General features: G+C 45.0%; 1 protein-coding gene across 7 annotated transcripts in view; it reads left to right on the top strand.

Annotated features, from left to right (window-relative positions):
• LOC107223403 overlaps positions 1–12,578 on the top strand; it is a 97,779-nt gene that overhangs the window by 79,851 nt on the left and 5,350 nt on the right. For all 7 annotated transcript variants that reach the window (XM_015663076.2, XM_046743483.1, XM_015663075.2 and 4 more), the window contains 9 exons: positions 4,085–4,226; positions 4,807–5,253; positions 5,611–5,761; positions 8,113–8,847; positions 8,924–9,145; positions 9,214–9,666; positions 9,749–9,880; positions 9,950–10,175; positions 11,078–11,221. In XM_015663076.2, coding sequence (XP_015518562.1) covers positions 4,085–4,226; positions 4,807–5,253; positions 5,611–5,761; positions 8,113–8,847; positions 8,924–9,145; positions 9,214–9,666; positions 9,749–9,880; positions 9,950–10,175; positions 11,078–11,221 — 2,652 coding nt within the window. The remainder of the gene's footprint in view (positions 1–4,084; positions 4,227–4,806; positions 5,254–5,610; positions 5,762–8,112; positions 8,848–8,923; positions 9,146–9,213; positions 9,667–9,748; positions 9,881–9,949; positions 10,176–11,077; positions 11,222–12,578) is intronic.

The raw sequence follows: 12,578 nt of genomic DNA, 5'->3' as shown, positions 1-12,578 counted from the left end.
CACCTTCGTCGTGTCAACTATCGCGTTCTTGCTTCCATCGATTACAATACTGAGCCACACCGAGGTAACGACCCGTCGCGTCACGTCGCTGTCGGATTATCAAATTGCACGATATGTACATAAATCCACGCAGAGTTCCATATCGGTGTATTTTTTTTTTTTTTTTTTTCGATGAATTCCTTTACCGCAGGAAAAAAATCAACGCGTGATTCACAACAGGGGTGAATAATCGTTTCCCAACAGCGTAGGTATGCAATATCGGCACGCTCAACGTCTGCTATTGCCGGTGATTACGAAAAGTGGTTAGAAATCGATGTAGTAACCCCTTCGGGGCTCGCTTAAGCCGCAAAAATTTTACCAATTTCAGCCAATTTCAAGTCCCTTTATAACGCCGGGAAACTTTTCACGCGCCTTCCTGTCAGCTCGTCAAACCGCGCTGGGCGAACAAGTTACGGCGTTTCGCATATTTTCCGCATTGACAGCTGTGCCTAAATCTATATTTGATTTACGAATAATGTATGAGTAATTTCCTGATGATAAATTTTCGGATGTGACGGGAATTATAATGACAACGTCGTCCGACAGCTCGAGAAGCATTTCGCGAATGTAACATCAGATGCGTTCTCGCATTTTCACAAAACCACGCAGTAACTTTCACATTATCGTAGGTATAACAAACCTGCGGCATCAGGACTTACGCTGTGATTTTTTACGCGCCTTTTACGTTCTTCCGTATCAACTCCAGCTTCGCATATCCGAATATTTTATATACAATTCCCGTAAAGCTATGCTCGAGTTGGTTTTTTATTTCTACACGTCATATTACGTCAACTCCACGTCGGCACGTTTATGCTAACTCGAGCAGTAAAAGAAAATTATTCATTTTCGTAACGCGAGTTTTATTTGTACAATGATATATTCATTTGCGTTGTCGAATGATTCCGAGATGAGATTTTATTTTAATGACGAAAACGGTGATTCGAAATGATTTTCTCGCGGAAAATACTGAATTCACAGAATCTGAGTTAAATTTGAACGCCAATTCGGAAGCTAGTCGTCCGCACCGGTGTTGGAGATGAAATTGCAACTATACATGCATATATATATATATATATATATATACATACATGTATATCCGGCAGCTGATCCCTCTCCAAGAAGCTCGCTGGTCGGGGCGAAGATATTCCACGTGGCATTGGGAACAATGGATCAAGCCTGCCGATGACAAATGAACTCGTAATTCTAAACCTAAAGATCCGATATTGTCCGTTTGTCATCCTTGTCCATTCATTTTCAATCGAAACTTCGAAACGTCGAACTTCCGCAAGCGGGAGCCATGAGGCGGCGTGCGGCAGGCGGTGTGAGGGCAACAGTTGGCACCGTTTCCATTTCCGCATCCGCTTCCGCCCCAGTAATCAAATCTCTTGATTCCCTAGGCGAAAATTAAAACTACATTGCGCAGCGTCGAAGGACCCGCGAGCTGCAGTAATTCCGCGCTTGACGAAACCCGACTCGAAATAGCGAATCGGTCGGGTGACTCCGTGAAAATAACGCTCCAGTATTCGTTTGACAGATTTATTCGGGTATGCAGAAAGAAAGAGCGAGAGAAGGATATCCACCTGCGATCGTGATCGAAATACTCGGTAGAAATTGCGAGAGAAGCGAGAAAATGAAAAGAAACGAAAAGGACGGGAAAAAAGTGCTCGAAACTGGAAAAGGCACTCCGAAGTCCTGGTTGGAAACCCTTCTTCGGCCTGAAGCAAACTGGAGCTGGAGAGCTTACGCCGTCCGGCTGGGCTTTTATCTCCTGATAAAGCTTCCCGGGAATTAGAATAACGCAGACGTGGCGGCCAGGGAATAAATTATTGCAATGCTGTACCCTTTGTATCGATTGGACACGACCTGAGCTCCTGTATTTCGACTCACGCTCGGACGCTCGGTTGAACAATGTCCATATATATGCTCCGTTGTGCCGGGACGGTTTTATCGCCCATACTAATACGAATCAGACCCAGAACACGATCTTTCACGCCTATAGGCCTATTTATTCATACGACGTAACGTGGCGTGCAAACACCTTCGGCCGAAGGATCGTAGTTCTCGACTTGCCGCTATAACCCGACAAAGACGGCCACGCAACACGCGGACAGATATTTCATTTATATACCCTAATTCACTCCTTCGCTGTGAAAAAAATTAGACGGCACTGTGTACGTGTCGAGAGGGCGGGTATAACGTAATACGTCGCGACGAGTCAACCCTTGAATGTGAAAAGTATGTTTGAACAGTTGTACTTTGAAATCGAAAAGCTCGTCCATTAAACTCGCGACTCGTGCATTTCGCTTGATTTCGTGGCTCGACTAAATTACTCACCCTCTTGAATATGTATGTACCACAGTGTGTATATATGTATACATATATATATATATATATATATATATATATATATATATATATACATATATACCTCCGTCACTCGCAACTGTGTGCGACTCGCGTGTGCTTTTGCGAGCTTTTAATATTATGATTCACCGATGAACGAACCGTAATATAATTGTGAATATTTCGAACGTAAATCGGAACGACGGAGTGAAAGAACGAAATGGAAATAATAAGAGGAAAAAAGTAATTGGGCAAATGTTGAAATTGAAAAATAATCCCACCCCTAACAATAAGTCACGGGTACGTTGTACGATTGTCACGTAATGATGCGGTGGAGCGCACACGCACACACGCGCCGAGCACGAGTGTAAGAGAAAATTAGAAACAGGAATAAGAAAAGAACTCTGAACGATTCTTTGTCGCATTTAGGGTAGGAATAAATTATCTCACACTCATCGACCAAGGATAATTCTGGCCCTTCCCACCAATGGCGGACAAACCGTTTGTAGCATGAGCATGTGTGTCTGGTAATACGGCAGTCCGACTATCGTGTATAATGATATAAATTATGTATAATAATTGTATGTTGATTTGTCCGTCTGTGTGGCTGCGTCCATATCACCGCACGTGTAACAATTATCGCGCTTATAATGCACGCTTGCATCGTGGCTGCTATTATAACAATCAATAACACGAATAACGAACGCACGCCAACATCCCTGAAAGCTAATGCATGTTTGATTCGTCACACCATCGACACGTTTCACAAGAAAGATAAAAAGAAATGAAAAATGAAAACAACAACCTTGATATCGTTCCTAATATACGCGCTGACCTTGTACGGAAGACGAGTGCCCTCGACTCTAAATTCTATGATAAAATTTCACACCTACGACCCGACGGAATGCGGACTGAGAATTTAATCATTTCAACGGCGACGTTATATCGTCAAACTCTACGTCTCTCAGTTTCGACGGACAGACAGACTGTACTTTTCCTCCCCCCACTGAAACATTCAAGATCGATCTGGGGAAGGTTGGAATGACGAATCGCGTCTGAAAAATTCAACAAAATATCAGCTTTACCCGTGTAAATGTAATCCGCGAGTAACGCGTTCCACGGTCATCCGCCCTTCAGGATAACCCAGGTCGGAAATTCCAGGACCAAACTATCGACGGCTGACCCCTCTGGCCTATCTTCGTGCACGTGTTGTCAGCTCTTCGAGTACACCGTGTCGAGGTTCCTATCTTTATACGACCGTGTAATCACGCATACCCATGAAATCCTTGAGTACCTACACGGAAACGCCTCTACTCTTTGAAGCTTGAAATTTTTCGCACGCGACTCGGCGCCGTAAACTTCCACTAACCTGATAGCTGACCTATCGCGTACATGCATACGCCAATGGAAGAAGCTGAGGACATTCGTTTGGTACGGCCGTTTCCACAACTCGCTGATCGATTTCACGTCCCCGTTAAGTCGAGACCTAGATAATTAAATGGAATTTGATTCGGAAAATAAAATTGCACAATTCGTACTTTTTTTCGATTCACGGAACGAGCAAGTGGGAGGAAAGCACTCACCGTTTGCTTTTTACGAATCTTGACACATCTACACTCTCCTCTTGACATTTAACCGACCGACGTTGGTGAAAGGGGGAACGTGACAAGCCAGTACTCACGTTGTAAAACTTCTTTCACAGTGATTTGCGCTCAGGGGTTGATTGCGAAAGACAAGAGTGGCACATCGGACCCCTACGTTACCGTGCAAGTTGGCAAGGTGAAGAAACGGACGAGAACGATGCCGCAAGAACTGAATCCAGTCTGGAATGAAAAGTTCTACTTGTAAGTAAATTGAATGCAGGACCGGGCGGTTGACGACAAAAGTCGCGAACGGTTTTTCTCATTTATCTTCGATTTTTTTTTTTTTTTTATTCATTTCCCTTCTCAATCTCCTTCGCCTTTCATCCGCTCGATCTTAGAGCCCGTCGTCGTAGTGGCATCCGATCGTGAAAAGGCAAGGGATTCCTCATAGTTATTTACCCGCGGGCGCTGCTTAAGCATGTAGTGAAATTTTTAAGTCAATTTAAACTTTTCACCGTAATGTCAAACTTGAAATTGTTTGTACCAGCCAGTTCACAGCAACGTTTTCATCCCCTTCAATACGAATCCTCCGTTCTGTACAAACTTGGAAGATATTAGCGAAGCGTTTGCATCCCTCGAGCTGTACAAATACGTCTTTACAAGTTTTAGTGTTGAAATAACAGTGCGGTATAACAGCGCAATCGCATGTAACTTCGACGGTCCAAAACAAGACGAAATATGCGACGGTTCCGCGTATCGCGATGACATTATTGATACGAAATCGGGCAATTCATCGTACGAACAAAATCGTAAAATCCATTGTTTGTTTCCGCCTGCACAGCGAGTGTCACAATTCGTCGGATCGCATAAAGGTGAGGGTATGGGACGAGGACAACGACCTCAAGTCGAAGCTGAGGCAAAAACTGACTCGCGAGAGCGACGATTTCCTCGGACAAACCATCATCGAAGTCCGGACGCTAAGTGGTGAAATGGACGTATGGTACAACCTCGAGAAAAGGACTGATAAAAGCGCGGTCTCAGGTGCCATCCGGTTGCACATAAGCGTGGAAATCAAAGGCGAGGAGAAGGTCGCCCCTTACCACGTGCAGTACACCTGCCTTCACGAAAACTTGTTTCACAGTCTGTGCGAGGAGAACGGCGGCATTGTTACTCTTCCACAAGCCAAGGGTGACGACGCGTGGAAAATATACTTTGATCCATCCGGTGAGGAGCTGGTTGATGAATTCGCAATGCGGTACGGCATCGAGAGCATCTACCAGGCTATGACGTAAGTGTGAAATACTCCGTAACACCCTGTCGATACGTTATCTAGTTGTATTCCGCAACATGTATCCGTAGCATAATTTCAAATGCCAGCTTTCAACTTTGATGATTGCGTTGGTACCAGACTCACGATACTGTGAATTTATGATAAACGAGGACTGCAAAGGCAATACACGGTGGTGCGCCAGCTTTTGAAACGATGTTTTTGGCAAATTAATGGGAAACGAATCTGATTACGAAAATGTTTAATGACACTTGTGTAATTTGGTCGGTTCGTCCGGATCTCACGTTGTTCAACTTCGGTTGATGTCGCTCTCTCTATCTATCTCTATCGAGGAACTTATGTATGATTTAATTTCAGCCACTTTCATTGTCTGTCAACGAAGTACCTTTGCCCGGGTGTTCCCGCAGTGATGTCAACTTTGTTGGCCAACATAAACGCCTACTATGCCCACACAACAGCGAGCTCCGCAGTCTCGGCGAGTGATAGATTTGCTGCCAGCAACTTCGGGGTGAGTTTGTAGAATTAGAGTTTCCAGGATGAGATACGTGTATGGTTTTTTTCATGTCAGTATGTTAACCTGCAAGACAAACGACGCTGCTGATTCGTCGACCGGAATTCCGCACCCTGCTTACCTAAGAAGTTACAGGTTTTGATTGAGTATCTTTTGCAGTGCGGAGCGGATTAATAAACAAACACCGCGGTCTTGAGTGATTCGACTGTCCGTGGTTCCAACCTTTCATATTTGCATATATAACTCGATCCTTGATTACGTTTGCAATGTGTACCGACTGAGGAAATCGGCCTAATTCGACCTTTCGAACTCCCGTTGCATGGAAACAGATGTATAATCTGACCCTTGTAAAACATGTGAAGCGCAGACCTTTCCACCAATTGTAATAGCGTAAGGTTGAAACCCGTGGTTTCATACGAATATCTTCATGTAAACCGTTAAGTTTAGGAACAGCTCTCAAGGTTTTCCAGAAACAAACTGGCATCAAGATTGGTAAAATCATATCAATAAATTGATTCGTCAATATTTTATTATACGACATTTTGAATCGAATAACAAAACTACTCTACCGTTATTATTCTTGACAGGAATTGAATCGCCGACAAGCGTCAGCTCCGATACTCTTACTTCTTTAGTAACAACACTGATAATAAATCATGACCAGAAACTGCATCTTTACTGCTCTTTCGGAGAAGTATACGCGAAACGCGGCGATAAAGCGCTGCTTTGAAATCTTGAGCTTTGGCGCTACAAAGAGTAAAATATGGAGGCAACGCTCACTCGATGTGTCGAATGCAATGTTTCGTTCGATATGTACACATTGGCGTACTACAAGAAACTACAGACGCAATCAAGCGAATCTGTCCCGGTCCATTGATGATTCACGAGGACAAAGTCACGCTCAAATCGCCGTGCGCCCCGAGTCTGAATCAGCGCTAAAGAGATCGCGAGTAGATGTGTCAAGGGAGGCATCGCCCAGAGACAACGGCGAAGTTTTATCCATATTGATGATATCGCGTCCCTCGACTATCGGGCCCATTTATAAGACGAGAAATAACCAAGCTCCGCCCTGCCTCGCTCTCTCGTGATACCGACTAGACGTTTTTCTCCCCTTCCTTTCATCCGTTCGTTCTCTTCCTTCCCTCCTCCTGCTCTTCGTAGTAACTTTTTCCCCTTTTGCACTTTACTCTCGTGCACGTGCCGCGGTCGAAGGCAGGCAGCCAGCAAGGTGCCATAAACAATGCACCTGACTATTCCACGATCCGCAAAATTCTCCTGAACTTTGCATGGAGAATAAGGTGTTGCGGGAACTTCATCCGACCGCACCTTCCTTGCTCCGATTTCCACCTCCTCCCGATCCCTCTCTCCTTTGAATCCGTTCTATTCAGCACTCTGCCTCTTCGAATCCATGTGGCAACCCACCGCGACCTCAGCTGCCGCGAAAATCAAGATTCACCGGATATTCCCACTATACATTTTACACCGCCGCGGTCTGGGCAAGCTTGATCCCTTGAGTCTCGTATCGGAAGCCTTAGAGATCGTGCGTTATTATGCAGTGCAATGGGCCGTGTACAGCAGACTCGTCGTCTTTTAATTTCAACGTCTGGACTAAAGTCGTGTTCATTTAGTTGAGGTGAAAATTTTACATTTCCCAACCTTTTTATCTGCCGGTATCGATGGACAGATTCATCAAATTATTTTAATGTCGTATATTGTACATTTTAATTACAACCCGAATTCCAGCACAGCGCTATTGAACAGTTTCAAAATCGAATCGATATAACCGTTGGAATATAAATTCCGTGAAACTCTGCCGGGACCAACGAAATTTCAATAACATCGTATAATCTTGTAGAAACACCGGGAAACCCTTTTGAATTCTTAATGGTTATAGAAAATTCTTGAGAAATCTCGGGAAAATCTCGGTGAAATCTTGTGTTGGGTCTTGGAAATCTTAACGGGAGTCTGAAATATTTGAAATCTTGTAATATAAAGAGCCTATTTTACGTAGTAATTAAAACATTACCGCGCTGATTACAAACTATAATGCATCAACTGAGGCAACTCGAAAACATATTTTAACCATGAATAGTTACAACCAAGATTCATAGTTCTATGAACCTGTTAGATTCAAGGCGATTTGTTCATCGGTAAAAATCCGTTTCGAGAAACAAGTAAGCGTGGTTCGGTGTAGGATACCGAGCCGAAGGTAGTCGATAAGAAGCGATGAAGAGTTCCGGAATAAAGCTTGAAGTTGGACTTGTTCTACGGTTGTATATCGTCGATAAAATATAGAATGATAGAACGGCGCGAGAACTTGGTATAGGATATTATTTTATCGTTTGCAGAAAGAAAAGTTCGTGAAACTGCTAGACCAGCTGCACAACTCCCTGAGGATAGACTTGTCGATGTATCGGAACAACTTCCCAGCGTCGAGCCAGGAAAAACTGATGGATCTAAAAAGTACGGTGGATCTCCTCACGAGCATAACCTTCTTCAGGATGAAAGTGCAAGAGCTGTCGAGTCCCCCGCGAGCCAGCACTGTCGTCAAGGACTGCGTGAAGGCCTGCCTGAGGTCGACGTACCAATTTTTGTTCGAGAATTGCTACGAGTTGTACAATCGCGAGTTCCAAGTCGATCCCAATGAGGCTAAACGGGACTCGGAGGATCACGGACCGCGGTTGGACTCACTCGACTTTTGGCACAAGCTGATTGCCCTGATAGTATCGGTGATCGACGAGGATAGGAACAGCTACGCACCGGTGCTCAATCAGTTCCCCCAGGAGTTGAATATCGGTCAACTATCGGCGGCTACGATGTGGTCCCTGTTTGCGGTCGACATGAAGTACGCCCTTGAGGAACACGAGCAGCACAGGTTGTGCAAGTCGTCCGCGTACATGAACCTCCACTTCAAGGTCAAGTGGCTTCACGCCAACTACGTCAAGGATGTTCCCCCGTACAAGGGGGCCGTTCCCGAGTACCCCGCCTGGTTCGAACCCTTCGTCATGCAGTGGCTCAACGAAAACGACGACGTGTCACTCGAGTATCTCCACGGGGCGTTTAATCGCGACCAAAAGGACGCGGTAAGGATTTTCGAAGCGTTCGCCTCGGTGCTGAGAATTATCCTGCATGTTCAGTTTTCACCTTCCATTTTTCCAGTTCCAAAGGAGCAGCGAACACGCCTTGTTCAGTTGTTCGGTGGTCGACGTGTTCACGCAGTTGACCCAATGCTTCGACGTAGTGTCAAAACTCGAGTGTCCCGATCCCGAGATATGGAAGAGGTACATGAAGAGGTTCGCCAAGACGATCGTCAAGGTCCTCGTTGCGTACGCCGACATCGTCAAGAGGGAATTTCCGAGCCACTTGAAGGAGGAACGGATAGTAAGTGCCCGCGGAAAATGATTCACCTTGTTAAAGTGCCGTAACGACATATTTTCTTTCTCACGTAGGCTTGCATCCTCATGAACAACATCCAGCAGCTTCGGGTTCAACTCGAAAAGATGTTTGAGTCAATGGGAGGGGAGAAACTCGAAGAAGACGCTGCCAACATCCTGAAAGAACTTCAGCAACAACTTAATGGCGCTCTCGACGACCTCGCAATGTTATTCGCCAAAAGTTTGGAACCGAGGATAACAGCCTCTGTCAGAGAACTCGGTGAACTTCTTCTGGCCATCAAAGGTGGGGGACAAGTTACCCTCACTCAACCCGCCCAGAGGAACGCAGTTGCGGTCGAAGCGGACGACGTTCTGAGGCCGTTGATGGTTCTTCTCGACGGCAGCCTTTCGCTTTACGCCCAATCTTGCGAGAAGACCGTGCTGAAAAGGCTGCTCAAGGAGCTCTGGAAAATCGTTATGAGGATTCTAGAAAAAACCGTCGTTCTTCCACCGATGACGGACAAGAGCGTGAGCATCGATGCGGTAGCACTCAAGCTTGCGTCGAACCCCCAAAGCTCGTGAAGTCTGACTCTTCGTTTCGATGTTTCAGATGATGTTCAAGAACCTGACGGACAACGCAAAAAACTTGGCTGCAAATGCGAAGATCGAAGACATGTCGAGGCTGTTCAAAAATCACATGGCCGGTAAACCAGACGTGAAAAATGCCCTCAGCGGTGTCATGGTAAGCTCAAGTTATTGTGAAACTCCCGAATTACGTTTATACTGAGCCACGATGAGTTTGATTTTTCAGGACATATCGAAGGAGGTTGAGAAGAATTTGTCGCCCAAACAATGCGCTGTGCTCGACGTGGCGTTGGACACGATCAAGCAGTATTTCCATGCTGGCGGAAATGGACTGAAAAAGAATTTCCTCGAGAAATCACCCGAGCTACAGAGCCTTCGTTACGCCCTCAGCTTGTACACGCAGACGACGGACACTCTCATCAAGACCTTCGTGACATCCCAAGTTAACGAAGGTAGGCTTCTCCTCGATCCGTTTTTAATTTATCGTCAAATATATTTCAGGCTAGCGGTAGCGGTGGAGAAGTTTTCTGACTAAAGATTTCTCGATTACACGGTAAACTTGCAAAAGGCATCAAATTTCATCCACGATAACCCGTTTCTTTGCATTCCCCTATCGTGAAATTATCCGAATGATTAGTTGTACCGCTGCCGCCGTTATCTCGCTGTTCACGACGTAGTAACGGGGTCAGAACTTTACGTGCGTCACATAACATGAATTTCCATACTGCAGCAAGAACGGACGTAAAATTACCCATAGTAAAATAACAGTGACTGGTCACTTGCCATAAAGCTCGTCGCTTTATGGGCATAAGGGCCGAGGATTCTAAGAACGACAAAAACCCATTTCGCACAGCTGACAAAAGGATGATGAAAAAAATTTCACTTCACTTGCCACGCTCCGTGCCATTGGCGTAAAAATTCCATTTCCGTCAACGTCGCGCGTTTTCCGCTCAACTTTATACTAACTTAGCCGTAATAGCTACCTGAGCAATTACCCAGGGAGAGATCACGTTTTATCACTTATGGTCCGACGCAACGGCCAGGTCTCAAGTCGCGAGGATAACTGGTTAGGTATAGCGGAGAGGTTGATTTATCGGCAATAATACACTCGATCGTAACAACCCAGTAACGCTAATGGTTTAGTGACATGGACGACAATGTGAGGTATAATTGAGCCATTAACGAATGGCGAAATTGCAGACTCCACATCGCCGCGCATACACGATTCACTTATACGGCTGATACTCCATTGTTACTGCATTGACATTATTATGTGAACACTGAATCATTGTTAACACAATCGTGCAAAACACGTCTCACAACGCCATTATGAATGATTGTGGTGGAAACACAGTGCCGCTGAACGACAAGGCAACGTTGCGTCAACGGTCCATGAGCAGCGACCGGGGGGATGAAAGCGACACAGCCGAAGGCATGGAGGGTCTCGAAGAGCCTCTTCGCCAGCGAAATCCCCCGCTTCGACGGGAGAGCCGCCAAGGTACCTTGTTGCCACCTTAGACCAGGATCGCCAGCTAGCCTAATATTCAGCTTCGAATATTAGACGTTATGATCGTAGCTCGTAGAGTTTGCATTGAATCGAGACGTCCTTCGGTTTGACTAATTGCCAATTATTGCTGACCAGCGTAACGGCACACGCACGAGGAAACGAAGCTTTCGATTATCCGTGGAATGGCCATTGAACCGGAACATCATTCCTGTTCTGCCAGAAATTTATTTGAAATCGGGATACAATTGAGATTCAGAGAAAGTGAGAGGATTCATTCAATTATACGGGGGGGGGAAAGAAGTTTTAATTAAGGCGCGACGCGACGTGCTTAACTGTACGCTAAGTATTTTTCGCTTCTTCGTAAAAGGGGGAACGAACTCGATTCCAACATTTCTCAAACTTTTTTGCTCCCAGGAATCATAAGATACCATTTATTCGACGAAGTCTTGTGGAATAAATCAATTCAATACAACTTCTCGAATCCACACTGAAACTTTATAGAGCCATTGTTACTGTATAGCAAACGCAACCAGAGTCGCGAATTCAAACGGGCCAATTTTCGTGTCGCACACAACTTTTAACAGCCATAAAGTACAAGGACAATTGCGGGAATCCCATCTTCCAGTTATCGTACATCATATTTTGTACTTTTCTACGAGAAATATATCCGTTACGAGTGCCGCAATTCACGCTTCATATTCCAGCTGGGTAAAACTGTTTCCAATATGCATTAATGAATGAAGGGTAAAATATCACCCGTCACATGTTTGAAGAAACGCAACGACTAGGACTGATCAAACACGGCTTTTACTGTCGTCAGCGTTTTTATTCGTTCGTGATCGACGGATTCAAAACCGTAACGCCCTCGTTTATTCACCGAGTTTGCGAACGATCGCAAAAGTTTGTAAAATCACACCCTCGGCTAAAGCACTCGCAACGGAAATGTCTCCTTGTTCGTTGGAGGTTCGAAGAAGAAGAATATTATTCCATAACAAATTTATGAATATAGCTGATTGTGAGTTCTTGAGATATGCTTTTCCACGACGTTTTTTTTTCTCTTCTTTTCACCGTCTCGCAAAGTACTTTTCTCTCTCTTTTTCTGCTCCTACATTTGAATATGTAGATACGTAAATTCACTTCCAAGAAGAAGCATGCGAAACAAAATAGCGTGAAGCAACGCTGCACGGTTTAAACTTTAAAGGACGTCTCGATAGCTGTATTAGGCGCTGCTGCTGATAATAACCAATTCCACTTCACAATCCTTCGACGATAAATGAAAAAAACCCACAGCTTGACACTCAATCATTGACACCAATTCGCATAGAATATTGTACATACACTTGTGTCT

The sequence above is a fragment of the Neodiprion lecontei genome, chromosome 6, assembly GCF_021901455.1.
Source record: "Neodiprion lecontei isolate iyNeoLeco1 chromosome 6, iyNeoLeco1.1, whole genome shotgun sequence".
Lineage (NCBI taxonomy): Eukaryota > Metazoa > Arthropoda > Insecta > Hymenoptera > Diprionidae > Neodiprion > Neodiprion lecontei.
This window is presented reverse-complemented; position numbering and strand designations above follow the sequence as displayed.